The 26,551-nt window shown below is 48.5% G+C and overlaps 3 protein-coding genes across 3 annotated transcripts in view; all 3 read right to left on the bottom strand.

The window, feature by feature from the left end:
* Positions 1 to 4,135, bottom strand: part of KMT2A (lysine methyltransferase 2A) — a 49,823-nt gene extending 45,688 nt beyond the window's left edge. The window contains 1 exon segment of the mRNA XM_033172662.1: positions 3,698 to 4,135. Coding sequence (XP_033028553.1) covers positions 3,698 to 4,120 — 423 coding nt within the window. The 5' untranslated portion in view covers positions 4,121 to 4,135.
* A 3,957-nt stretch (positions 4,136 to 8,092) lies between these two features.
* ATP5MG (ATP synthase membrane subunit g) lies at positions 8,093 to 10,795 on the bottom strand. The gene is made up of 3 exons (XM_033172190.1): positions 10,639 to 10,795; positions 9,055 to 9,215; positions 8,093 to 8,414 (listed from the first exon to the last, which is right to left on the bottom strand). Exons 1-3 carry the CDS (start codon positions 10,700 to 10,702, stop codon positions 8,316 to 8,318), a joined length of 324 nt encoding a protein of 107 aa, XP_033028081.1. The 5' UTR covers positions 10,703 to 10,795; the 3' UTR covers positions 8,093 to 8,315.
* A 2,753-nt stretch (positions 10,796 to 13,548) lies between these two features.
* Positions 13,549 to 26,315, bottom strand: UBE4A (ubiquitination factor E4A). The gene is made up of 20 exons (XM_033171449.1): positions 26,218 to 26,315; positions 25,773 to 25,924; positions 24,851 to 25,027; positions 23,933 to 24,045; positions 23,164 to 23,316; positions 22,908 to 23,067; positions 22,526 to 22,728; positions 22,049 to 22,240; positions 21,342 to 21,675; positions 21,027 to 21,153; positions 20,134 to 20,441; positions 18,858 to 18,990; positions 17,640 to 17,827; positions 17,061 to 17,161; positions 16,854 to 16,967; positions 15,673 to 15,847; positions 15,408 to 15,588; positions 14,905 to 15,052; positions 14,258 to 14,415; positions 13,549 to 13,785 (listed from the first exon to the last, which is right to left on the bottom strand). Exons 2-20 carry the CDS (start codon positions 25,894 to 25,896, stop codon positions 13,650 to 13,652), a joined length of 3,225 nt encoding a protein of 1,074 aa, XP_033027340.1. The 5' UTR covers positions 25,897 to 25,924; positions 26,218 to 26,315; the 3' UTR covers positions 13,549 to 13,649.
* Between the last annotated feature and the right edge of the window lie 236 nt (positions 26,316 to 26,551).

Here is a 26,551-nt window from a genome sequence, read left to right as displayed (position 1 = left end):
TATAGTGCCCTGAGCAGGGACAAAATCCCCTCCAAGTATTTCTTATTTTCATAAAAATTCCTTTTAGAACAGTTGCTTTTTAATGGATCTTCTTAGTATTATTATTTTGCAACCCCTTGGCTTGGCACTCACGAGAGGTAACTGGCTGCAGCACCCTAAATCCAGCGCTGATGCCAGCTGAGAACATGATACTACCAGCTGACCAGAAGTCAGCTATGCCATCAGTGTAAAATGTACAATTCTGAGTGGCAAAATTTCAAAATTATGAAAGAAAAATATATTCAAACACAGTTCTGACCATCCCTTCCTGCAATGATTTCAATAAAGTTCTTTAACTTGCCTCCTAAAAATTATGACCCATTCACAATTGCAGTGCAATAGTGGCATCACTGTTTTAGGTTACTTGTTTGTTTGATATCCTGTCCTTCAGTTGAACTCTGAAGGTGGAATTACAGCATATAATGATAATAAAAAAGAGAAACACAACAGCTGCAAAAGAATTAATAAGATTCCCAATGGAATAGCCTAAAAAGAGAGTAGCATTAAAAGACCCCTGATTGGTACCAGAAAGACAACTAAGATGTCATTTACATGCTAAGCTTTTTTCTCAAATACTTAAAATTCAGATGAAAAAGCAAAAAAAAAATTTCCCATCAATATTGACTTAAAGTTGTGTGAAACAAGTTCAGCATTCCTAAACGTAAGTTTTAATTATGGGGGGGGGGGGAATAAACAGATGTGGGTCATAACATCTGTTGCTGAAAGAGAACAGAAGCTGCTCTGCTGCTCAGAGCACTTAAGTGGCCAATTCTCTGCTACATCACTGAAAGGCCCCAGGAAGGAAATAGGATCTGCAAGACCATCAAAATCTGTCACCAAGGAAGGTGTGGCATACTGATATCAATATCAAATAATTTGAAATGAGTGGGACATGCCTCCGTCATTCAAATCATTTTGCATGCAATTAATTTTCCTCTTAGAAAAGTGCTTTAACATCAAGCATCCCAGTGGCAACTTCAGTCTAAGTTTCTTCAAGCCCTACCAGAACAAAACAAATCTAAACTGGAATATCTAAGATAATAAGTGACATATTTGCAAGAAAGGTTCTTTATCAGGTTTGTGCCACTGCACTGATATGTATGGATTCATCTGTAAATAACTAGGGCTCCATATTTTACATGAGCAGAGGTCCACATCTTTATAAACATTACTACATCTACACAATTTGGTTAAATCAAATGTACTGTGTCTCTGAATAGGACCACTTTACTGTGCATATGTCCAAAGTTTATTTTAAAAATGTAAAAAGGAAATTTTTCTTTAAATATGTAACTGCCCTAATATGTCTCAGCTAAGTTATTCCAGCTATCCTAATAGCAACACAGCTGTTTTAACAATGTTTTCACTTGAACACCCCACTTTCCCCCAAAAGACTAATGACTGAAAGAGCTGCTTATTTGAAGGACTACTTTAGGAAAGAAAGAACAATAAACTCAATAAAGTGGTTGGGACTGGATGTATGAAAAACCCAAGTTCAATTGTCTGGGCCTGGAAGCTAATCATTCTCATTTCTAAGCTATTTTTAAGAAATGAAGTGATACTAAAATGAGCCCCATACACATTTCTCGAGCTTCTTTGAGACTGGGTAAAGTCAGTTCTCAGCCTTGCGGTTTATTAATCTCTGCTTAGTTACAACAATTCCATGCACACATTTTCACACGTAAGTAAATCTGAAAAACACCTGATTTAAAACCTGTTTACATAAAATTATTGCATCCAACTGCTAAATTCATGAGGGAGATGGCACCTAGCACTATCTAGGGCTTACGTCAAACTGCTCAAGAGGCTCATTCAAGAGAGGAGCAGAGGCAGGTGCCTTGTCATTAGGTAGGAGAAGGTAAGCAGCAGCTTGTATCAACCACAGTAAAATCATAAATAATGATTAAGTGCTGCATAACTGTTTACAGCCTTTGACTAATCAAACAATCCATGGCCTTTTAAACTGTGGAGGGGTTATTGCTTTTGTTTGGTATTATGTTATATATAATATATATTATGAAGTATTATATATAGAGAGTGTGTGTGGGTGTTTTATATCGTAAACCACTCTGTTATCTTTGGAACAGAAATTCAGATAAACTAAACAAACATAGGAAGCTGCCTTATATTGTCAGACCACTTAATCCATCTAGCTCAGTATTGTCTACAATAGCAGGAGCTCTCCATGGTTTCAGGCAGGGAACATTCCCAGTCCTACCTAGCGATGCCACTGGGGCTTGAACCAGGGACCTTGTGCATACAAGCGAGAAAGATGCTCTACCACTGAGCATCTAAGGCCATTCCCATATAGAGACAGATTTTGGGGGACAACTGTATAATAACCTTCTTCAGCCTGGAGCCTTCCAGATGTTTTGGACTGCAACTATGCACAACCATACAGGCTGGTGCTGATAGTTGTAGTCCAAAAAGCTCTAGAGGCTATCAGGTTGGGGAACACTGCCACATATCAAGCTACTTAGCCAGTCCCCCAACCTAAGCAATAGAAATACCCCATGGTACTGTAGTCCAATATCTGAAAGGCCAACAGATTGAACATCCCTGTTTTACAGGAATATAGGAAGGTAGGGAAAGTACTGAATAGAGGAGAAAATCAAAGAATCATATAACTGTAGAGTTGGAAGAGATTCCTGAGGACCACCTGGTTCAACCACATCATACATACATAACAGATGGCCATTCAACTTCTACTTAAAAACCTACTTGGCAGGAAAGTCCACCGCCTCCCGAGGGAGGCTGTTCTACTATCCAATAGCTCTGACAGAAACTTCTTCCTGATGTTTAGTTGGAATATCCTTTCTTGTAACCTGAAGCCATTGATTTAGGTCCTAGCCTCCTGACAAGTATTTAGGTATTTGAAGATGGCTATCATATCTCCTGTCAGCCTCTTCTTCTCCAGGCTAAATATGCTCCCTCAGCCAGTGATGCCTGACCACCTAGACACCCTTGTTTGCAGGGAGGCCGGCAAGTGGACAGAAGAGCTCTTGGCAAGGACACATCCCTACATAAAGTGCATTGCAACTGTGGCGAGATGGCTTCCCTGCAGGAGGAGCGCGGAGGCAGGATCGTGGCCCCTCGACTTTGATAGTCGGGAGGCGGCGGCGGGGATCTCTTCTTCCCCTCCCAGCGGGCAGAAATGCAGGTGCAAGCGGGCCTTGCCGCTCCCGCTCCCTCGCCGGCGAGAAGCGCGGATGCTTCCAAGGAGAGAGAGAGAAGGGAGAGGGTGGCGCTGGCGTGCTCACTCGCTCGCTGCTTCTCCCGCCCCGCCGTTCTTCGCGCGCAGCAGCAGCATCTCCTCCCGGGGAGGCGAGGTGGGCGTGCCTGTCAGTCTCCCGCGGCGGCCCAGGCTGCTGGTTGCGAGGCGGGCACATCCCCTCCGGGAGGTGGTGGTTGTGGGGGGGGGGATAAGGAAAACCTCCGCCTTCTCTCGCTCCATCCATCCCGAAGCGGCTCGTTTCCCGCCGGGCGCGAGCGCAGGCACGCCCCCCATCTCTTGCCGCCCCGCGTGCGCGCGCTCTTCTCTCTCCCCCGCCACACACGCGAGCGAGCGAGCGCGCGTGCTAGGGAAGTCTCCCCCGCTAGCCCCCCCCCCGCACACATCCCGCTCCCTCCCCCGCGCGCCCGGCCGCCTGCTCCTCACCTCTCCACTGCCCGCCTCAGCCCCGCAGGCCGCCCGGAACCGGCGCAGGTTGATGCCGATGGTGGCCGAGACCTGGAGCGCCGCGTCGAAGCCCGGCGCCACCCCTGCACTGGCCGCCGTCGCCGCTACCGAGGAGGCGGCGGCGGCGCCCGAGCCAGGAGCAGCAGCGGGTAGAGGCGGAGGAGGCGGCGGGCCGAGGGCGGCGGCGGCGGAGGCCGAGGAAGAGCCGCCCGCCCCGCCCCCTCCGCCGCTGTTTCCCGCCGGCGCGGCCGCTCCTCCGCCGCCAGCCGGGCGCTCCTCGGGCGGCTCCCCGCGCAGGCTGCGCACGGCCGGCACCCGCACGCGGCAGCCCCCGAGCCCGCGGCGGCCCCAGCCACAGCTGCCGGGCCGGGCCGGGAAGCGCCACCGACCGCTGTGCGCCATCTTTACTGTGAGGCGACGAGCCAGAGAGCGGGGCCGGGCCGCGCCCGGGAACCTGTCTGGTGCACAACTCGCCCCTAGGGGCGCTGCAGACACGCGGCTCCCATTCAGGTTCCGGGGCCCCGGCAGAGCGCCGCCCCGCACCTCGCCTGAGCCATGGCTCGCCGCAGCTGCCGCGGCATAACAGCGGAGCCTATACAGGGGCCGGGGTCCCCGCCCGGGAAGCGGGACACCTCAAAAGCCCGGCCGGCCTGCGCTGCATAACTTTGGGCAGCATGCTCGGCGCGGGGCCCCCGGCTGGGGCGGGCCTTCAGCTTCACTGCGGCCGCCTGGTACACCCAGTGGCCACTGGTGGAGACCGCAGAAAACGGCGGCGGCAGGAGAAGCAGCTGCTCCTACGGCCGTCCTTGCGAGGATGCCCGCCCGCGGCAGCCCCCTGCAATAGGATAAGGGCAGCAGGTGCAGCGCGGCTAGAGGCGCTGCAAGGCGGCCGCCCCAGATCAAGAGCAGGCGCGGGTGTGGCCTCGCTCACGTGCCAAAACTTAGCCTGGCGGCAAAACAGCAAAAAAGGCGCTTAGAGAAAAGAGCATCCTGGTGGCGCACCCTGCTAGGCCTTTCTTCTTTCTAAGGGTGCAAGGCCAGCTTTGCCTTGCAACTGGAAGTCTTCGCTTCTCCCCCTCTAGTAAGGCTGCTCTCTTGCCCTCCCTTCTCTTCACTTGGCACCAGTGCGAATTGCCCCTCTGCCTCCCTGGGGGGGGGGGGGCAAGGAGAGCTTCACACCAGCTTTGCTGATGAAACCCAAATTTGGCAGACGTATCTGCTTTGGCTGCATGCTGTGCGGGAGCTAAGTGGGAATTAGCATCAGTCGTCCAACTTCCTGCTTCAGCTTAATGTACCCATTCTGGGACTAAAAGGAAGCCACCCTCAACACTTCATAACTGAGGTGGTGGGGATTTGGCTTTGTTACCAGAGGAAGACCTCAATGACCACATTTCCCATATTGGCCTTTAAGGGCAGCCACAGCCTGGCAGACTAAGCAGCACAAGCCTAGCTGGACTGATGGTGTGACTCATTCTTAAATTTCTGTAGCTGGGAAGAATGGGATAGGCTAAGCCAACGGATTCCCTCGGACTGAATGTGCTGTTTGGATGTCCATATATTGCTTTCACTATTGCTGAAGGCTCGGCCTGCTTATCCATGAATATCCAACAGTCCCCTTTGTAACCATGAAAACTTTGGGGTGCTGGGCAATTCCCCACCTGCACTTAACAGGGTTGGTTAAGGGGAACACGGGGCAAATAATAAGGGACCAGCAGGTCATGTAGTTCAACCCCTAGATGTCATTATCCAGGCATAACAAAAATGACTCAATTTTGCTGTTGGACCACACAAACAGCATCATTATTGACCAGGCCAAGGTAATACAAACTCCTATTCTCTGCCATGGACTTCTCTAGTGGCAGACAGCGGATACGTAGCAAAGCCCACCAGGGAGGTTGTCACCACAATACAATCTGAGCTGCAGAAATCAGTGTTACCGTGCTGTTGCTGCTGTTTCCGATCCCCTTCTGTGGTCTCTCAATCCTGGGGTCTCTCACCAGCAAACCACAATTAAGCTCTGTGTAGGCATTGCCTGCTGGGATGCTAAGCAACTATACTGAAACAATACTGTGATTTCTCAGCTGGAAACAGGTGTGGGAGGGGGGAAGAGAGGGAGGTTGGAAAGCCTCTGCACCAGAGACCCAAGTCTTTGTAAAGCTGTGCCAGTACTTAGTTTGTGGTGCACAGATTTCTGGGCCTTAGGGGAGGGCATTCCTTGCTATCAAGCAGACTGGTGGGTTATTCTACAGCAACTCCGTTATAAACATTAATATTCCTACCCAACTGCTGTTTTAAAACTTTGGGGTCTTTGGGAGTCCTGGAAAGTGGGAGTGCTGTAGTTCCAAACAAGGGCAAGGAAGGGGACCATCACTCCAGTCATGCACTTCTGAATATACATCCTTACAGACTGCACTCACCAGAGAGGGGTGGATTCCCTTGCCTTTCCTTCCCTGGATCATAGGCCCCAAGTGATAATCCTGACAGCCTCCTCACAAACTGCAGAATGACATTAAGAACTAGGACTGCCACCTCTATGGGTAAAACCCATATTAGGCATAATTAAGCAGCACATTGTGCCAACTGGTCTGTTATCAGACTGTGCAACTAAGGCTCACCTTTGTCTAAAAACCGAGGCATTCCTTTGGCACAGATTCACATCTATGTATAGCTGGACACTGCTAATATATTAATAGTCAGGAAATGACTAAAGGGAAGTTGACATTTCTTGGGAGTTTTCGATCTATAAAAGACACTAAATTTCAAGGATCAAAACCCACATTAACTTTACTGAGGATGCCTTGTTAATGGGCACTACCATATATCCGATCCAAATAACTTTATTGTACTAGCCACTGGCCATGACAAATCTGAATCAAAAATAAATACAAGCAAAAGGGGTGTCACACCACAAATAATAGTCGCTTATTTGGATCTCTGTGTCTCCCTTACAGTTCACTACTATGTTGTCCAGGGTCTTTCTGATCTTTTTGGCTGCCAAAGCAAAAAGGGCGACTTTGTGAGTCACTGAAGCATTTACATCACCAAGAAGCCATAGGACCTTCTCTGCCGGGGAAATACATCTTGCCTGTACAGACAGTAAGGTGAGAAATCGCCTCCTGGGTCCCACTACCATATAGACCAGGCCCCTTTGATCAAGATGTGTATTTTTGGCATTTTACCTAGTTTTGCAATGCTGATAGACAAATACGTTCCACTCCTCTTTGCAGCACAGGAGGAGACTGGTAAGGACTGTGGCCATACTTGCCTTCAGGTGCTCCTGACTAGGAAAAGGATTAAATATTCATTTGGAATTCTGGCCTACTATTTTTGGGAGCAAGCTGCAATACAACAGCACATAAAAAGGAATGCCCTCTGAAACCTTGTGCCCATTAACAACCAAGCTTCATACATCACACCATCTTGTTTCTTCCTATAAGGGCTGTACTCCAGCAGACCTGCCAGAGTAAGGAAATCCATAGTTTGCTGCACTTCCACACAAAGTTAAATACAAGTCGTGCAATAACAAGGTTATATTTAAAGCAAGACAGGTTGAGTAAAGTTGTCCTTCCAACAGCCCAGTCACATTGGTTTTCAAGGAATTAGCATGATAGTTTTGGTGGCTGTTTTTTAAGTCGTGAAACCACTTCCACAGCTAGCAGCACAAACGTGCTGCATTTATCAACGTATCAATGGTGCCACGCAGACCCTAGCACAGAGCTAAGGCCAGTTTAATGCTCACTCACTGCTAGGCATCCAAAACATTATTGAAGCATTAGTTGATCAAAGGCTATTTAATGTGGATACACAAATCAATCTTGTTTCACAATTTCCCCCTCTTGCTATTAGTGACTCCAGTCCATCTTAGGAAGCAACTAACATTTCAGAAGGCAAGTACTAGAAGTGGTGCCTGAGCAGGGCTTTTCTCAGTGGTTGCCTTGCCACTGAACACCTGGCTGGATGCAACCCACTTAAGTTTGCCTCCTTCATATTCTTTTAAGCTTTCTGGGAGGAGTAATTAATGCCCAAACAGTATTTTCACCCAGTACTTTAAGGATCAGAAGTATATATGCTATTTTAAGTCATATTCTAATTAGTATTTAAAAAACCATAAGTGAAAAAGTGAAGAATGGGTTTTTGCTAGGAAACTCATATTGTTGTAGGGTGCCCAAACAGTAGAGCTTCAGAGGGAATCATCCCACCTACCTGCAATATTGGACTGAAGTAGGTTCCAGGAGAGGCCAAGGTTACAGTATTTGGGTAAAATGCCTCAATTTAAGAGCCTGTTATATCTACAAACTCTAGCATCAGGACAGTATAAAGGTACTTCAAAATACAGGGCAACAATCAAGAGATACTCCCATTCACTTCCGAGTCATTCTTTGTATAGCATTTATTTGAATAGCCAACCACTGGTGCCCGCCCTATCCCCCAACAGGAGGAGGAAGAAAAGGAGCATTTTAGGGATCCTTGTCTGCATTCATGTCACCATCATCTGATTCTGCCCCAATCTGAATGATATTTGTAGAGACCACCACAATTTCATCTCAGCACTGTAATTTAATACTAAGACACTGTTAGGAGTAGAAAACAAAAACTTTCAAACATCATAGCCAACCAGGCCACGTTTGCCTATGATTTCGCCGATGTAAAACCACATTAGCACTTCAGTAGCCACCAAGCCGTTCCTCAGAGCTTCCTGAAAGAAAAGAGAAATATTTCACAACTTTTGCCACTTTAGCAAATCATCTCTTCAATATACAAACCCCATTCCAGAAACTTCCTTATGATCTATGATAGGATGCATTACATGGCACACACTAGTTCCTAGAAAATATCTGTGCCCATGCTCCCTCCACAGGATTGAGAAAGAAGGGGCAGATATTTTAGCATTTCAGCTTATGGCTCCCAAATTCATCCAAGATTCCAGCCTCAGGAACAGGAGCTCCTATGAACCAAGTAAAGCTTTGCAAGCTACATCACCTATGATAAAAGAATAAAAATGCAACTGCATGCCAATTTACTTTGAGACTAATGACTGACTGTTGCAGGCATCAGTTAGTTCTGGACAAAGAAGCAACCAGCCAGGATGAGGTCAGAGGCCCAGCCCACAATCTCAGGAGTTTTTTTTTTTTTAAAACTTTAATGATTTACAAGTTGTAATGTTTTAGAAGAGTCACAATGTTTGTATCAGGGTAAAGCACCAACAATGTGTTCAGTTGGGTCTTTTGCTTAATATTGAATGAGTCCATTTATTACACACAGCCAGATATAACCTATTATAGATATGAACAGCTATAGCTTGGGGTAATGACCTTTCACTTCTGGCTTGCAGTTACCTTGACAGTGAGCTGTTTGAAGCGACCAGACTGCATGCTCTTCAGCAATCCTTTCATGCCATCAATGGCCTTAGGAATTTCAGCAGGACTTGGGGGAACCAATTCAACTTTAGCATAGTACCAAAAAGTGGCCAGGCGAGGCTTTGAATAAGTGATAGCAGCTGAAAGAGATAAGAGTGGGATGAGATGAGAGCAAAAGCAGGTGTGCAAAGCAGACATCTACAAATCACCATAAACTGATGTCCCACTGTGCCAAAAGTGGCTGTTTCCTGACAGCAGGTAAAACTACTGTCATTAAACACCTGCGTCCAGTGGGGGGAATCACTGCTCTCAATCTGCACACAGTGGCCATTTAATATGAACTCTTGAGTGAATAACCAAGGTTAGAAAAGTAGTCCAAATCCCCAGCACTGGCACATTTTTAAGCACCAGGGGAAAGCAGCACTTGGAATTTTTTCAACTCTCTAGGTAACTATTTGCACACATAGGTCAAAACCTGCAGCATCCAAATATTCAGTGCCAGAACTCACTTGAGTGTTTAAGTACATTTAAAATAATTTAAGAATTTGAAGTAAAGCAAAACAGTGCAATTCAGGTCCCTACTGGCAACAATGGCAAGTGCCATAAACAGTTTGAAATACCATTCAATAAGTAAAGCTCCCACACAGCTGATGGCGACTAAGAAAAGCGTAATCTCTGTAGTGTTGCCACGTTGGTAAGAATCCCCTCCCCAGTACAGCATTATTTGCCAGGTGTCATCATGGTATGGTTCATGGGCGTAGCCAGAGCTGGCAGCTGGCCCCCCTAAATCAAGTCAATAAATAAAAATACTTAAGAGTAGAAATTGGATAAAGATTTTGACAGATTTCTCTGAGCAGCTGGGATCAAAAGAAAATAATTTAAAACTGTTGAGCCATTTCAGCTGGAATCTGCTTAACAGAGCCAGACAGAGGTCCTGCCCCCCCCCCCCCAATAATCCTGACTACCTCCCACCCTCCAAACATAAATCCTGGCTAAGCGCATGGTATAGTTTTAGATGCTAGGTTAAGCCCGCCTTATTCTTTTTGGCATGCGATGGTCAGTCCCACTGCATGTATATCAAACAGTTTTATTGAACGGCTGCTTGCTTAAATTTTATACATATTTTACCATGAGCTCTAGTATTACTTGCTGCATGGTATTACTGTGGGATGGGATTTAAAGCCACAGTGCGACTAAGCAACAAAGTCGTTCCTTTTGAAGAAACCAGGGCAGGACCTCAGGTTCCCTTGGGGCATTTCACCGGTTCGACGCAAGCCTCAAATGAAACTCCTTCCCCGCCCGGCCTTCGGCTCCCGGAGCGGCCGGGGCTGGGGAAGGAGCAGCGGGAGCCGGGCAAAGCAAAGGGCCGTACCCTGCCGAGAGCGGCGACGACTCGTCGCCCCCTAACATGAGGCAGAGGGCAGGCTCCGTGGCCGGCGCCGCCTGCCCTTCCTCTTCCAGCGCGGACGGGAAAGCGGCGGCAGCCGGGCGAAAGAGAAGCGCTTCTTCTTCAGCTGCCCCTGAAGGAAACTCGCCCAAGCCGGCGCCCCTCCCCTGACTGACCAGAGACAAACTTGGGCCCTTGGGTGGTGATGGCCGTCACCAGCTTCTGCGCAGCCTGCGCCATCCCGAGAGCGAGCGGCGGACGGAGAAGGACCGGAGAGGAATGAGGAGGAGGAGGAACAGCGGACAAGCAGGAGCAGCTCGAAAGAAGCCCCCTGAAGGTCACAGCCAGGCGGAGTTTAAGGACCCCTCCGCAGCTGCCCTGGCTGTGCCGGTCTCGCTTGCGCCGCCCACGCACGTAGCCCGGAGGAAGCCGCTGAGCTGCTTGGTGGGTGGGTGGGTGGGCGGGCGGGCGTGCATGCCTGCCTGCCGCTCTTTCTCAGTGGCTCCTGTCTTCACTGCCTCACCCGCGATTTTAAAAACATTTCCCCCACTTTTCTTTCCAGCAGGCGTTTATTGTGGACACCTGTCTATGGGGATGGAGAGAGTGCTTGTGCGCGTGCGCCCTTCGCAGGTTCTGACAGAAGGAGGGTGAATGAAGTCCGTGAAATAATGTAAGTCAGAGAGCCGCTTCCAGCGAAGCGCACGCGCAAAAACGGAACGCGGCCCCAGGCTAGCCTGGAGGGAAAACCGAAAAGGGGGGGGGGGAGAGCCCGTGCGAGGGCACTCCGGAAGTTGCAGGGAGAGGGAGCTATACCTAAAAAAGCCCTGCCTTTTTTTAAAAAACCGCCTGCCATTCTCCAAGCGATGCGGGTTTGTGCTGAAGTCAGTCCTTTAGAGCCTGATCTCAGCGCCTTGGACTAACTGTGCTCAGAAACTGACAGGAAGCCAGCGCTGCTGCTTCAACATTGCACCAACTGCAGTTTCCAAACTATTTAGAAGGCAGCCGTCATAACACACGTTCCTAATGCATAGATATTTGCGTGCAGGTTATGGGTTGGAGGCGTTAGTTAATTAACAGCTGTCACCCGTGAAAGTTTTTGAAACCACCATAGTCACTTAAGACTGTACAGATAAAGCCGGATCCAAGAGCACTTTTTGCATGCAGAAGGCCCCTAATTCAGTGCCTGACATTTCCAGGCAAGTCTTAGAAAGATCCCTGCCTCAAACTATGGAAAGGTGCCATTAATCAATGTAGACAACACTGAGCTAGGTGGGCTTTATAAACCTGACGTAATAAATCTGACTTTATTTAAGGCAGCTTCTGACGTCCCTAAATCTGAGCTTTCACAGCAGAGTACAGTCCCATCCATCACTGGGAGAACACTCCCTAAGTCACGGTTTCCCAAACTTGGGTATCCAGCTTCTTTGGACTACAATTCCCATCATTCCATTGTCTTGCCAGCTAGGAATGATGGGAGTTGTAGTCCAACAACAGCTAGAGACCCAAGTTTGGGAAACTGTATCCTAGACAAACCACCCAGAGCGCCCCACTTCAATGTAGTGGCGGCAGCAGCATGCTTTTCACACTCCCCGCCCCCACCCCATGCTTCTTCAAATTCAGTTCTTCCATGGGGAGTGGTTTTCATTCTTAAAAAAAAAACCACAACAAAAAACAATGTTGATCCACTTTAAATAACAGATTGTGTAGGGGGAGATACTGTGGCACACATTTAGACAGACCTTGTCATGGAGCCCTAGCCAATTAATTAAATTTCTCCAAGTCAATGCACCCCTGAATACAGTACAGGCAAGTTGTGGAAGGCAGGGGAGAAGGTGGTTGTGGCAGCTATGGATAGTAGGAAGAAAGTGTCACAGGGTATAAAAAGATGTTGCCTGCTTTGGGGGTATCTGGATATCACACACTGTGAAAGGGGGTGAGAAGCAGCACTTATGGTGCACCACTGATATTAAGAAACAAGTTGTGCAACCCTAAAAAGAAAGAAAAGACAAATTGGGAAGCCCAAGGACCTCAAGAAAGCAGTTTCATAATTGCTATTTATCTCCTTACACAGGACCAGCTAGACAGCTCAAAGTGCAGGATCTCCACTGGGAAGATTTAAGTATGTTTAGGCCCCGAGGAATGTTTGTGGAATCTTCTATAGGGTACGGTTTTCTACACCAGGCTGGAGAGGAGAAAAGCCAACAAGAATATACGAAAAGCATCTACCGGTACTTCTGGAGAGCTGATCAAGTATATGTTCTACCTCATTTAAATGGAGCAGGGTAGAATATTTAAAACAAAAATACATACTTGCTTTGAAATGGAAATACTGAAGAGTTAAACAAAGAGCAGCCAAGGGACATGTTGAGCACACCAATTCCAATAAGGTTGCAGCAGCTACCCTGGTAGAGAGGAAGTGGTTGAGGGTAGGCAGCTACAGGATCAACAGGCATACAACACCAAAGAAACATGGACACCTGACACTTTTATTGGTCTAAAGTGTATCTCATAATATATACACACTGCATACATATTGACATGCAACAGGCACAGTATAAATGCAGGCAGGATTTACAGGGCACCTGCATGAACATGTACACAGTGCTTTGGGCGCTGGCCCACCAGCCCAAAAGACTTAAGTCATTGCCAGCAAAAGCAACAACGGGGGCTCATCACCACAGTATGATATGTCAAGCTTGGGGAGGGGGCAAATGCTACAGCAAACATTCACCCAGCCTCTTGGCATCAGCTTCCTCTACCCAAAGGCTGTTGGTGGATAATAGTCCCCCTGTGTGGACCCAAGTGAGTTGCAGATCTCCACCAAGTGTCAGGATTGCATAAAGAAAGGTCTGTCCAATGGGGAGAGTGCAGCTTTTGCCTTCACATTAAAACAGAAAAAAAGTTTCTGGCATGAGAACTGCTGCTGCAACAGAAGGGAAACCTATCTGGGCAGGGATACGGGGAAGGGCAGTTGCTGTGGAAACTGGACAGCAGGTGAACCAAAAAGGCAGGGAGCAGCTAAAGATTTCTGACAAAAGTCCTAACGGCAAAAAAACCAAAACCAAAAACAGGCCCATAGAACCCCCCCCCCACCTCTCACCCCACAGTGGTAGTGCAAAAGAGGGAAGGAGCAGGCAGCTTAAAGGTCCTAGGGGTTGCGGAAGCCCAGCCAGGGCCACAATCCAGGTCACAGAGTCCCTTCCAACTGCTCCTTTTCTTTCTTCCGCTCTGCGAGCCACTGCTGGATCCGCTCCTTGAGTTCAGTATTTGGTCTGATCTGGTCCATGGTGAGGGGGCTCCGGTTGAAAGGATCAGTCTGATCACTACAAGGGGAAAAACACCAGGAAGCAGGTAAAGGAGAGACTAGCTGGTAGCATAGATATATGGGCAGGAGGCAATGCCACCAACCTTTGGAGATGGACACACAGGCCGACCCCCACCCCACCAGATGGGTATCAAATCAAGGAGGAAGTCATCTGGCAGAGACCAAGTCTGCCTTTTATTTGAACAGTTGTGGAACCCCAATATGTTGCTCTGACAGACCCCCAATGTGCAACCATTGCTGTGAGGCAGCCTTTTGTAGTGATAGGAATTTGCTTATTTTAGAAAATTGGGTATGCCTGGAACAGCAGAGCTAACTGAGGCAGACCCAGGGATAAATTGGGCTACCTTAACACCAAATGACTTTGGGCGGGCGGAGGTGCTTGGAGCTAAAGCCACCTAATGTTTTCCTAGAAGAGATAAGCAATCAGTTGTTCAGCCTTGACCCTGACCCCTTCCCAGCCTTGCGAATACCTCAGGAGGTGCCTGGCAATTGTCGATCTATCTACAGTGACCCGAGAGGAAGGCAGCAGCACCGGGTCCATCATTAAAGTACTCATGATAGGGTCCAGAAACTCATCACAGGCATCCGCATAGGTCTCCTCTTCCTGCAGTTGGCGGTCTGCAAGAGACTAGAAGAAAGCCCAACAGTTGTTAGAGAGGTCCCTGCCTGCTCAAGTCAACAGTGGGCTGGATGACAGAGGAAAACTTCTCCCCAACACACCCAAGAAGCTCAGCAGACGACTAGTTGCCGCTAAGCCTTTGTTTAAGGGCAACAAATGAGAGCAAAGTTGTATTCTTGGGCCTGGCTTAGCTCCAGGAAGCGGCAAGGAATGTAATTCTGGCTTATGGAAGGGGCTAATGCTCCCACTACACTCAGTTTTGTTCCCTTGCCTTTCCTTTCATGGAGGGACTTAGTGAAAGCCTATAGCTCAGAGGGTCTCCTCCTTGCACATGCTACTAGATAGAGAAAGCCTCCTTCCTGCAAGAGCATACACAAGCTGCCCAGCTCAAAATGCCAACAGCAGAGAATGAGGCACCAACAAGCAGCTCTCCAAAAAGGAGGGTTCCTTTGTGGAAAGGGAGGAAACTAGCACCAGCTCCCTTCCACCACCCCTCACCTTGATCCTCTCTGCCAGGTTGCTAAATGCCACAATCATGTTGCCAGGCTTGTTAATCTTCTTCAGGACTCTGACTGTCTGAGCAAAAAGAGTTGGGGAATACGATCGCCCGTCCTTGGGCACTGTGGCACAAAAGTTCTCCTCATCCCTGAAAGAGAAGAGGGATGAGACAACACTGGGAGTGGCAGGGCACTTCCGCACATTCATTCAAGCAAGGAAGGAAGGGAGCTTCTCTGCTCTCTTCCCTAGGCAAGCCCAGTCAGTCTGCCTTACAGCTTTCCACCTTTGGCATTCTCTTGCTCTCTCACACTTCCACAAGCATACCAATGCTCTTGGCTTGGACAGACTAAAGGCTCAGCTGGCCCTGCCCTCTTTTTGCAACGGTGATCAACGAAATGCTCCAAAAAAAGGGAATGATGGGGGAAAGCATTCACTGATTTCCCAATACTCAGAGGGCTGCTGCCACAACCACCAAGTTGCCCTCTCCTTCCCAATACACATACCCCAGATTTAAGTAGATGGTGCAGATGTCAGAAACCAGCTGTTGGGGTTTGAAGTCAAACTCGCTGAAGTCTTTGACCTTTAAAGCCCCCATTTTGGGGCCCACTAAGTGCTGCAGGAAGTAGTTGAGCATGGAGATAATGCGCTCAGCCAGGAAGGGGTGCACAAAGAGGGACTTGATCTCTGCAATGTAAACCAGGTCTCTGTGAGGTCCCCTGAACAGCCCAGCTCCCCTCCTCACTCCTAGCTGGAGAGTGCTGTCTTTACCTGAAGTCAGGAAGGCCAGGGTCCCAATGGTCTCATTGGACATGATGTTGTGGAAGCGAGCCAGTTGCCCAAACATCTGCAGGCTGGCTTCCTTCTCACGCCGCAGCTCTGTAGACAGGGCATCCCACTCACCCCGGTCCTTCTCAATCTGCTGGATCTTGATCTTACTCAGGTACTGCAAAGCGATTTGAGGTGGGGGAGAAAGGGAGAGAAGGAAGGTGTATGAAGCACATGTAACCATAGCTCAGTAGTCCTCTGGCCCATTTTCCACAATCTTCTATTAAGGAGGTGGACAGCAGCTGAGAGGGGCAACAGCAACAGATCAGCCAGACTGAATTTCCGGAATGGTCCTCTTTCCTCAACACAGGCCAGATGCAGTTCTCTCAGGCAGGCATGGCAGAATAGAGCAAGTGATGAACACAAAACAGTATTCAGTAGGGGCAAGGGGAATGAATCTTACAAGCATGGGTAATGCAAATGAAGTTGGTCTAAAGCAGTGTTTCCCAAAGTGGGTGGTACCACCCCCAGGGGTGGGGGTGGGATTACTTAGGGGGGTGCTAAGAGGCAAGGAGCATTGGTGGGGGGCATTGAAGGTGTAAATGACTATCAAACTTTGAAAAGTTGGCATCACTGGATCTTGTTCATCAATTTTGTTGCATTAAATAAACTAAATATTTTTAATTGGGCTCTGAACAGATGTGCAATTAATTGCTCCTGCTCTGAATTTCGTTGTGTTGTTATCTTCCTTAGTGGACAGCTATTTTGAATAATGCTTTTTAAAGGGTAGGGGGCACTGGGGATGAGTCCATGGACCGAAGGAGTGGTGACCCAAAAAAGTTAGGGAACCACTGGTTTAAATTGTCTCCACATACAAACACCCTTCAGGGGAACTGGCTTCAGTGGCACAGAGGCTGCCAGAGAAACTTCCTTCCACTCCCTCTCCTGAGCTATTTTACAATGTTCAGAGACAGATAATCTTCCTAGAACTTTCAAGAACTCCCCCCCCCACACACACACCATCTCCCTCACACACAACCAACCAACCTTCCTGGTACTATCAGAGTAACTGCAGGTGGCAATTCCTTTCATGGCTATGAGAAATTCTCATTTCATAGATTTTGGGACCATTTTCCTCTTTGGTGCTCCCTCCCACCATCAAAAAATAAATAAAAATGCTTTACCTGAATGGCCTCATCCAACAAGAAAATGGCATCATTCATGAGCAAGTTTAGGAAGCGCAAAAAGAGAGGGGGATTCATTGCTTCTAGGTTCTTTGAGGCATAGTCGGCGAGTGCCTGCAAGAAGAGGGAGGGGGAGAAAGAGATGTTTCTCTCCCAGAAATTATTGCTGTCCTGGCTGGAACAACTCATGCACTTCCCAAGCCTTACCTTGATGCTTTCCCGGTAGGTATCAATGCCCCACATATACCTGAGGATGGGGTACATAGGCCTCCGATAGTTGAACTTCTGCTCGAACTGATGGGGATCCCCTAGGTAGGGGGAAAAGAAAAGGCCAAGCCACAATGAATACCAAGATCTGGTAGCACCACAAGACCAAGGAAGGGGATGTTTTGCTCACAATATGGCAGGTCCTCCTGCTTCAAAGCTGCATCTTGGCATGACAGTGTGCTACTGAATGTCCAGAGAGAACAGCAAAGGGCTGGCACTTTCCACCCTCCACTTTCTTAGTTTACACTCAAGAAAAAGCATGGACAGCTCAGAAATGTGCCCAGAGCCATGAATGTTTTAGGGAAAAACATCACCCATGTCTGGTGCAGAATAAGGTGCTCAGAGGACTTGGGAGAAAAGGAAAGCCCCCTGGCCCCTGAACACTGCTATCACAGATACAAAGCACAGGACTGGGAAGATGGCTCTTTTGAGCAGGAATGGAAATGGCAGCAGCTCCAGGAGGAAGAAGATGAAAGTGGTACCGCTAGAGAAGGTCCCTCTCTCCCACCGCCCCCTTACCAGTGAACTCAATGTCCACAAAGACCTTGATGAGCGCCTCGGCAAGGTAGGCAGCATGCCGGTAGGAGCAGAAGACCCTCTTGCGATGGAAGACACTGGAGACAAGGGGATTCTGCACCTGGTCCATGTGAGGCATTACAGCCTCTAACACTTCAGCCAGCTTGGCTCGCAGGTGTGGGTTCTTCATCCTGCAGAAGGGCAAATGAAGATCAACCACCTTGGAGGACATTCAAGGGTGACTGTTAGCCCTGCCATCATATCCTGGAAGCTTTACTTCTTAGTGGCTTCCTCTTTGTCTGCTGTTGATCACAATTCAGAGTCACCAACTGGGGCAGAACTTGGAAACTGCCAGAACCATGAGGCAAGTGCCCCAACTTCTGCAAGTGTTACCTGATTTCTTCTTGGCTCAAGTGGAAATGTGGGATTTGATCTCCTAAAACCTCAAAAGCTTGGACACAAGGACCTTAGAGGCTAACCGTATAATCAGCAGGAAAAGCCCTGCTGGTGGTGTCATTGCTGGCGGTGACCCAAAACAGGACATTCTTAGTGGCAGTTACCCTTTAGTGGAATACCCTCCCTTGTGAGGTTCATTAGTCTCCCTCACTATTAACTTTTAGGGGGAAAAATAAAACGTTCCTGTTTCCCCTGGCATTTCATGGCTGAAAGTCTTGTCCCTAGTAACCTTGAAATTATTTGTTTGAATGTAGGTAATTAATTTTAGGCGTTTTTATCTGTTCTTAGAAGTTTCAGCTGCGCTGTTTGAGTACTGACATGCTTGCCACCCTGGGCTCCTTTGGAGGAAGGTGCATGATATAAATTTAATAAACAAATAAACAAAAATAAATAGCTATCTCACAATTCAGTCCACGTAGTTTTTACAGCAAGGGTGGGGAACCTCCAACCTACTGACCAAACATGGACCTCTAGGCATCTTTAGGCCTGCCAGGCCATTTTCAGAAAGCCACACCCCACACCTGACAGGTAAGGGCAGGACTTCAAAGCCCCCAGCTGCCTGAATGGCTTAAGATTTCTGCACTGGCCTGGTCTTCCGTACTAAGGTGTAGGAGCTGTAGTATCACTGCTTGGCTCAAAGGGGATTAATTTGATCTGGCCATGACCTCTCTCCCTGCCTTGGTACTCCCAAATATTTACTGGTGGCCACCCTTGAAGCCTGGATGAAGGGCAATGAGGTGGACAAGTGGCTGGAGAGGCCATTACCTGTCCACATCCCCAGTGAAGATAGTCACAAAATGAAGGATGTGCTCCAGGGAGTCAGCTGACGTTTCCAGAAGATCATCAGCAAAGCGGCGCAAGAATATGAAGAAGTCACCCAAGTTGTCAGCAAAAAATTCTGCAAATACAAAGCTCCAAATGAGGTGCTTGGTGGGAGAATGTTCAGACACAGACCTTGACCAGAAATAAAGAACTCACTTAATAGTACAAAGACTCCTCTGGAGCAGGACAGCATTTTAGCTTCTCCAAAGTCAATTATGGCATAAGCAGGTCAAACTAAACATATTCCAAGACACCACAACCTGGCCTTGCCTAAAGCTCACAGGAAGAGAAACCTATTTGTCAACATGGAAGGTGATGGAAATGGATGCACACTTGTAGCTATTTCACATCTAAGGATAGAGACAGACGTGTTTGTGTGTCCCCATCCATTTCACTGTCTCTCTAAGTTTAGCTTTTTAGGTAGTGTACACCATCCCTGCCAGCAAGACAGACTCCTCTTCTGGAGTTGTAAATCTTTCTGGCACTAAGAGAGAAGGTCCCTAAGATGTAGCAGGGGAATCTTTTAGAGCAATGTGGAATCTGTACAGCAAGTGATGTCCGATTCAGGTATTTTGTGTGGTGTCCTGGGAAGCACAGCTTTTTTTTTTTTAAGATGCATTTTTCCTTAATTGCAAAGACAAGCCTAAAACCACCTGGACCTTCAGTGCCTGCTCGTGGGGGGCTTCCAGGTCTGGTGTTTCTGCTGCCAGCGTAATTCTCAGGCACTCTTATACATCAGCATCGCTTCCCTTCACAACTCCAGAAGCCTCAACCTTCCATCTCTAGCCTGGAACTACAGACTGCACACAAGCACAGCCAATGTAAAGTTTTGTCCCGATATTTCAGTGATGGTGCATGGATGTTTTTTGGGTTGCCAGACTTAAGAATCCTAGACCATGGTCACCACTGCCACTTACCTACCTACCCAAGGATGCTGCAATAAGCCAGCTAGGCCCGCTCCAGAGAGAGCAGAACTAAAGGCCCCTGCTTGTAAACTATTTTGCTCCATCCCAGAACTTTTCTAGGTCTACTAAACCCTGATGAGAAGTACACAAGTTCATAATTCTCTAGATGCCCATCAGTCAGACTAGAACAGCAAGGGTGCTCTTAACTTTCAGGAAACTGCTGGAGGAAAAGAGGTGTTCAAAACCTTGTGATGCCAACATAGGCCAAAGAGATAAGCCCAACATTTCCAAAGGGGAAGACCCTTGCTGGTCACCTGGGACATAGGCCAGAGCGTTCTTCTCCACCTCAGACAGAGGGAATGTCAGGTCTACCAGCTCAGTCCCTTTGTTTCCAATGGCCAGCTGGACCAGGAGAACAGCCATGGAGACCTGCAGGTGAAGACAGTTCTGCAACATCTGCGGCTCTGTCATAGCTGTTTTGGTGGAGAGATAGATGGTCATGAGACGCTCAAACTGCTCCCGAAGGTTGTCTGCTGAAGGGCTGGAGCTCTGCTGAGCCTCTCGCCAGGCCACCTGCAGCCGGTGAAGGCTTTGGTTTAGTTTGATCATCTGGTCATGCAACCTGTACAAGCAACAGAAATACATACATTAACCAGGAGGACAGAAGCAAAGTGGGGTGTACAAGATAGCCTCTAAGTAAGGGGGGGGGAGATGTCCAAGGCTCCCCCACTGAACTAGAGATGTGACAAGCTCAGGTTTCCCAGGAACAGAACCAATTCTCTCTGCTGGATCACACAAGCAGCTAACTGGAACAAACTACTGCATCCAGAGGCTTTTTGCAATCCTTTGTTTGATAGCTGCTTTGATTTGAGGGGGTTTCAAACGTCAATGAGGGGTGCTTCAAGGGGACAGCTGAAAATCATGTGCATTGGCTTTACTGGTTTAACTTCTTCTTTATAGCAGTAAAATCTCCTTTCCCCAAAGCAATGTCTGCTTAAACAAATTTGACTGGGGTGCTCTCACATCACTGTTCTTGTTATAGGCATTGCCTGTCAGTAGGATATCTCAGGTCACCTCAGCTTGCGAAGGCTGCCAACCAGGCTTTTACAGCCCAATCTTGCTGTAGGCAAATTTTCAGTCTCTAAGGAAGAGGCACTTGCAAGGCCTTGCCATTCCCCCACACCCATACACCCTCTGGAGGGAGTACCTGTGAAATCCTAAATGGAGGGTATACTGGGTCAACACCAAGTTCTCCGTCACGAGGTTGTAGCTGGGTGCAAACTCTGGCTCCTGCTCAGTTGTGGCTGGGATCAAGCAGGTTTCTTTCTCCAAACCTTGAAGGAAGTTAACAGGAATTGCTTCCCCACCAAGCAACACCTACCAGGAGGATGCCAGAGCCAATGAGAGCACTCTGGTTTCCTCCAGCTCTTCCTCTGCCCTTGGCCAGCACCCTCCTCTCTTACAGGCTGCCTTGCCAAGGGTATGAGGACAAGATTTGGGCACCTGCAAAGTCGTGGCTCACCTTTCATATGCACATTCTTGCTCCGCTGCTCTTCCTCATTCAGCTCTTTCAGTGCACAGTAGGTAGGGTCAAATGTGAGGAGCCGGGGCGATCTGGGCTTACAAAAGGGCTGGCATAGCCTGAGGAGGGCGGCCCCCAAGTTCAGGAAGAAGGCATCCGAGGCATACATCTGGAAGAAAATCTCTGGCATCTGGTTGGCCCATATCTTCGTGCGGCCTGCATTAGCATGGAGACAGTTTCCCAGCCAGGACAGGATTCGGTGCTTTGTTTGTGGTGATAGCTGCAGCAGGTTCTTGAGCATCTGGTAGATCTTCTCATGGAACTGAGCCATGAACTGTTACCAAAACATCAGAAGTCTTAAGATGTGTACAACACAAACACAATTGCTCAGTCAACTTAAACTGGGATCTTCCATATGCAGTGTCTGTGCTCTACCCACTGAGCTATGCCTCCTCTCTCCTAAATTTCATAACTTTCAGCAGTTAATGAGTCTTGGTCTTGTTAAATAGCCCAAGCATCATGAATTTCCTGTGGAGGTTTTCACTATACTTTGATGTTGACAATCTGCAACTTAAGGAACAACCAAGAACCCACCAAATCACACTAGAGAGATAAGTTTAAGAGAGAGAAGCTGCCATTTTCCACTGCTGTTCCCTCTACTCTGCCTGGTTAAGCTACTCTGGTATGAAATGTGCACATCCACGCACCTGATGGATGTTGGATTCCTGCACCTTGATCTCCTGAGGGCTGGACCGAGAGGGATTCAAGAAGTAATCGTGGTTCTCTACCACACCTGGGGTCTTCAACAAGCATGAGATGCTCAAGATAGCTCCCAGTAAAGTCTTCTGGTAGAGCTGCCCATTGGCTGGGTCCTTTGGCTGGATGTACTCTACAAAAACCTGAACAAACAGAAATAGAAGGTACTGCTGGTCAGCCAGTACAGGGAAAGCACCGATGTAAGTAGTGGAATGAAGGACATCCTTTTATGGAATGATGGCTCTGCCATATTCGCCAGCCTATCATTGATGCATGTTGCAACCATGGCACAGAGTCAGGAAGGCCATGCTCCCTTCACAGTGAAGAGAACAAGCAACTACCCCTCTACCCAGGAGGAAGGCAGAAGGCCATGGCTGATTGCTTTGCTGCTCCCTGGCACCCAGAAGAGAGGCTAGCCAAATGCTCACTTTCGCTATATCTTTCTGTCTAGTGAAGTACAGGAGCATGTCCAGGTAGGAGTATAGCAGGATCTGGCAAAGGTGCAGCTCTCGGATCCGTCCCAAGAGGATATCGAAGACAGGCACCATTACTTCCTCAAAGGTCCTCACTTCCTCATCCATGGTGAGGACTTCTATGATTTCCTCCAGGAACTCAGTTACATCTTCAAAGCCTACAGTAAGGGAGTAGGAGAGAAGTGAACACCCAGTCATTTATTCATTCACACAGAAAGATACAGATACCCCAACACATTTATAACTATAATAAAAAGTGGGATATCTTTGAGGGACCTCCTGCAGTTGTAGCCCATTAACTTCTTCTAGGGTGCCCAGCTCTGCCTCTGTAACTTACGGGCTCCTCTAAGGGACTCCAGCATCAAGTCTACTAGCTGCTCGTAGACATTTTGGTTGATATAGATCTCCGGGGTGAGGAGTACCGTGCGTGTGTTGGACACGGAAAGGTTTCGGCAGCGCATGGCAAAGGGCAACAGGTTCTCTGGCACTTTGGTAATCTAGGAGAACAGAGGAGAGCACTTTGTCTCTGGTCTGCTGGGCTGCTCTGCTCAGGCAGTCAGACTTGCTGACAGGGATGTGGGGCATTGACCCACCTCCTCCTTTGCCCTCAGGAAGCTGGCAAAGAGGTAGCGAAATATGTGCTTCTCCCCTGCATCTCTTTCAGCTGATAGATTCTGTATGCCAGCCGAGGTCATGTGAATCAGGTGATTCCCTGGTTCAGGGAGGAGTAGCCGGGTAAAGAGAGCCTAGAGAGACATGCCAAGCCAGAAATAAATGGTCAGTACACAACCCTGCCCACCCACCAGCCACACAGAGCAAGTGCCCAGCTATGTATAAAAAACACAGAGTAAGATCCAAAGGTCATCCAATACAACTCCTGTGGCTAAGGCCAGATCCTTCACCCGCTTCACCCACATTATCATGAGCTGCAAGCAAATGGGTGATAGGATTCAGAGACCCAGGTCAGACAAGTCTGCTTGATTAAACAAAAAGTCCAAAATGCAACCTTGGTGGCTCTAGAATGGGTGGCTAACTTGTGCCCCTCCAGATGTTGTTGGACTATAACTCCCATCAGCCCCAAACCAGTATGTGGTTGAGGATTATTCAAGTTAAAATCCAACAACATTTGCAGTTCCATAGGTTAGCCAGCCCTGCTCTAGAAAGTGAGCACTACAAAAGGAGAGAAGGCAAATGTCTTCCATTCACAAGACTGATCCAGCTGAAGGGTCCTTCAATAACATCAGCACAGATAACAGTGTGTCCTGAAGGGCAAAGTCTGCATTCTTCACCAAGGCTCATGGATGCTCTGCCAAGCCCTCAGCCAGGCAGAAAAATCAACTGCATTTGCATGTGTACAGATACCTGCTCCACATTCTCCATGTCAAGCCAATCCTGATCCTCCAAGTCTGTTGCCATTTCCTCCAAGTACACACAGCGTGCAGGAATCCCATTGCCACTTTTGAGATTGGGGTCACCTGCAGGTTGGGAATCATCAAACCAGCAACATCAGCAACACCACAAGCATGAATCTGTGTCCCTACAAGCCCCCAACCAATATATCACCCTCCCGCCCCATCTACCTACCTACCTATCTATTTGTTGAATTTATATACCACCCTGTACCCAGAAGTCTCAGGGCGGTTCACAGAACAAAATCAAAATATAAAACCACAAAATATACAGTATATCAAAATAAAAACAACAACCCAATAACCTCCCCTCCCTAGCTTGGCAGACGTTAACTTCATTTTTCCTAAAGGCAGACTTTATTTTTATCAGTTCACTGGGGAAGAGGAAGGGAGAGATTTAAGCTTTGTTTACTGAGTGCCGGTGGCACAGCACATGCCTGAAGGGACGCAGCCATTCCACAATAATAGATCAAAAGAGCATTTTGGAACTCTTGAGAGACTTTTAAGGCAACTGATGCACATAGGGATCCAAGCTTGAGGGGTTTTCTTGCCCCACACAAATCACTGTGCAGCAGAATAGAGCAGCACTATTACAGGAAACACTACTCTCTGCCACCACACTTGATGTGTCAGAAAAGCATTTATACAGTGACAAGCACAGTGTAAGAGAAACCAAACACAGCCAATATCTTCTTTAGGAGATTCTGCAGCACATAGTACAGCAAAAGGAATTACAAGTGGAAGATTATCTGTGTTGAGTCTACAGCCACCATAGAATACTGCAGCCCTACTCTCAGTAAGCTGCAAAAACCCTAGTATAACTGAGAGTTCTTCCTAGTCTGGCTACCAGGAACTAACTCCCCATACTCACTGTTGTCAAGTGTGATCAGGAAGATTCTCTGGATCATGTGGTTGATGTTGAGCTGCTCGCAGAGCTCCTGCTGGGAACGGAATGAGCGGCTGATCTCAGCCACGGAGTAGTCACAATCATCCAGGCTTTCAGACACGCTGTTGTCAGAATCATCTTGGCTGGCCGAGGTTTCCTCCACTGGAGAAGCAGGACTAGTTAAAAGCAGCCTAACTTGGCCCCACCAGGCACCAGCAACGCAACCTGGCCTTTTGCCCTGGAGGGCTCTGCATCAAGAAGGAGGGACCAGCATGGCCTATGCCTGAGATTTGGCTTCTTGATAAGGTGTCAGGCACCAGGCAAATATTGCTACCAGCCACAAAGTCAGCTTACCACAAATCACAAACATTGTTGTCGCTTCTAGAAAATGCGTGGAGGCTGGTTGCCAGCCCCACATGGGCACCACTTGTACCTTATCACCCAAACACAATTTGTTTGCCTAACCGGGCCAGTCAAGACACAGAAAGGCTGCCTCAGTGACTATCCCATCACCACGAACTCTCTCTGCTCTTCCAAAGATTTGCACAACCTGAAGCAGAGGAAAAACCCTTCCATTTGGGAACCTGGGGTTAAGCCAGTGAAAAATTGAAGATTTCAGCATCTATTAGATTTTATCCATTTTAATCCAATTCTTCTTTATACCAATTCCTTAAAATCCGGATTAATTTTTTCAATCTATGGTTACTGATGCCCAGCTTTTGGGGGGTAAAATGGTCTGTCGTTTAAAATAAGGACAGAGAGGGGTGGGGGTACAGATAAGATCACCCAAGTGGTTTCAGCAATGCCTCCACGTGGGATTAAACCTTCGATCTGACCCAATGTTTCCTAGGCCAGGGGCGTCAACCCCCCCCCCCCCAAAAAGCGAGGCCGCTTCTCCCCCTCTCACCAACGGGCGGCGTCAGTTGCTGCTGCTTCTGGATCTCGGCGAAGTGCTTGGCGTCGGCGACGGAGCCGAAGAGGGCGGCGAAGGGGTTACTGGAGATACTGTTGTTGTTCTCCTGGTCGGTCATTTCCCCGCCAGGCGAACTCCACCCAGGGCTGGGAACCAAAGCGAGAGAAGAGCCTCAGAGACCGCCTCAGAAGCCCTCTTTCCAGGACCCGAGGAGGGAGCCTAGGAAGGCCCGGCGCCGCTGACCCACAGCTGCGGCAGAAGCGCCGGGCCAGGAGGCGACGGTGACGGCGGCTCCCGCGCACGGAGGGCCTCCCGGCTGGGCCGAGCAACCCGCACCGCACCAAGGCTTCCCCAAATCAGGGCAACCCCACCGGCCTGGCCTGGCCCTTGCAGCCCAAGGCTCGGAGCGACGGGACCCGCCGCTTCTTTGCCTGCTTACCGGTCCACGACCGCTTCGATACCACTTCCCAGTCAGTCAACTTGACAACGCGTGACGCCACTGGATCGCGCCAGCACGTCATCGTAGAGGGTCGGAAGCGGGCCCCACCAATGGAAGAAGGGAAGGCGGGAACGCATGGGGGCGGGGTGGGGGCGGGGCGGGGCGGGAGAGAAATTAGAGCCACAGAGATAGGAAAAAGTTGTTGTTGTTTAGTCGTTTGGTCGTGTCCGGCTCTTCATGACCCCATGGACCAGAGCGCGCCAGGCACTCCAGTCTTCTAATGCCTCCCGCAGTTTGGTCAGACTTCGAGAACACTGTCCAATCCAACCATCTC

The sequence above is a fragment of the Lacerta agilis genome, chromosome 15 (assembly GCF_009819535.1).
Source record: "Lacerta agilis isolate rLacAgi1 chromosome 15, rLacAgi1.pri, whole genome shotgun sequence".
NCBI lineage: Eukaryota > Metazoa > Chordata > Lepidosauria > Squamata > Lacertidae > Lacerta > Lacerta agilis.
This window is presented reverse-complemented; position numbering and strand designations above follow the sequence as displayed.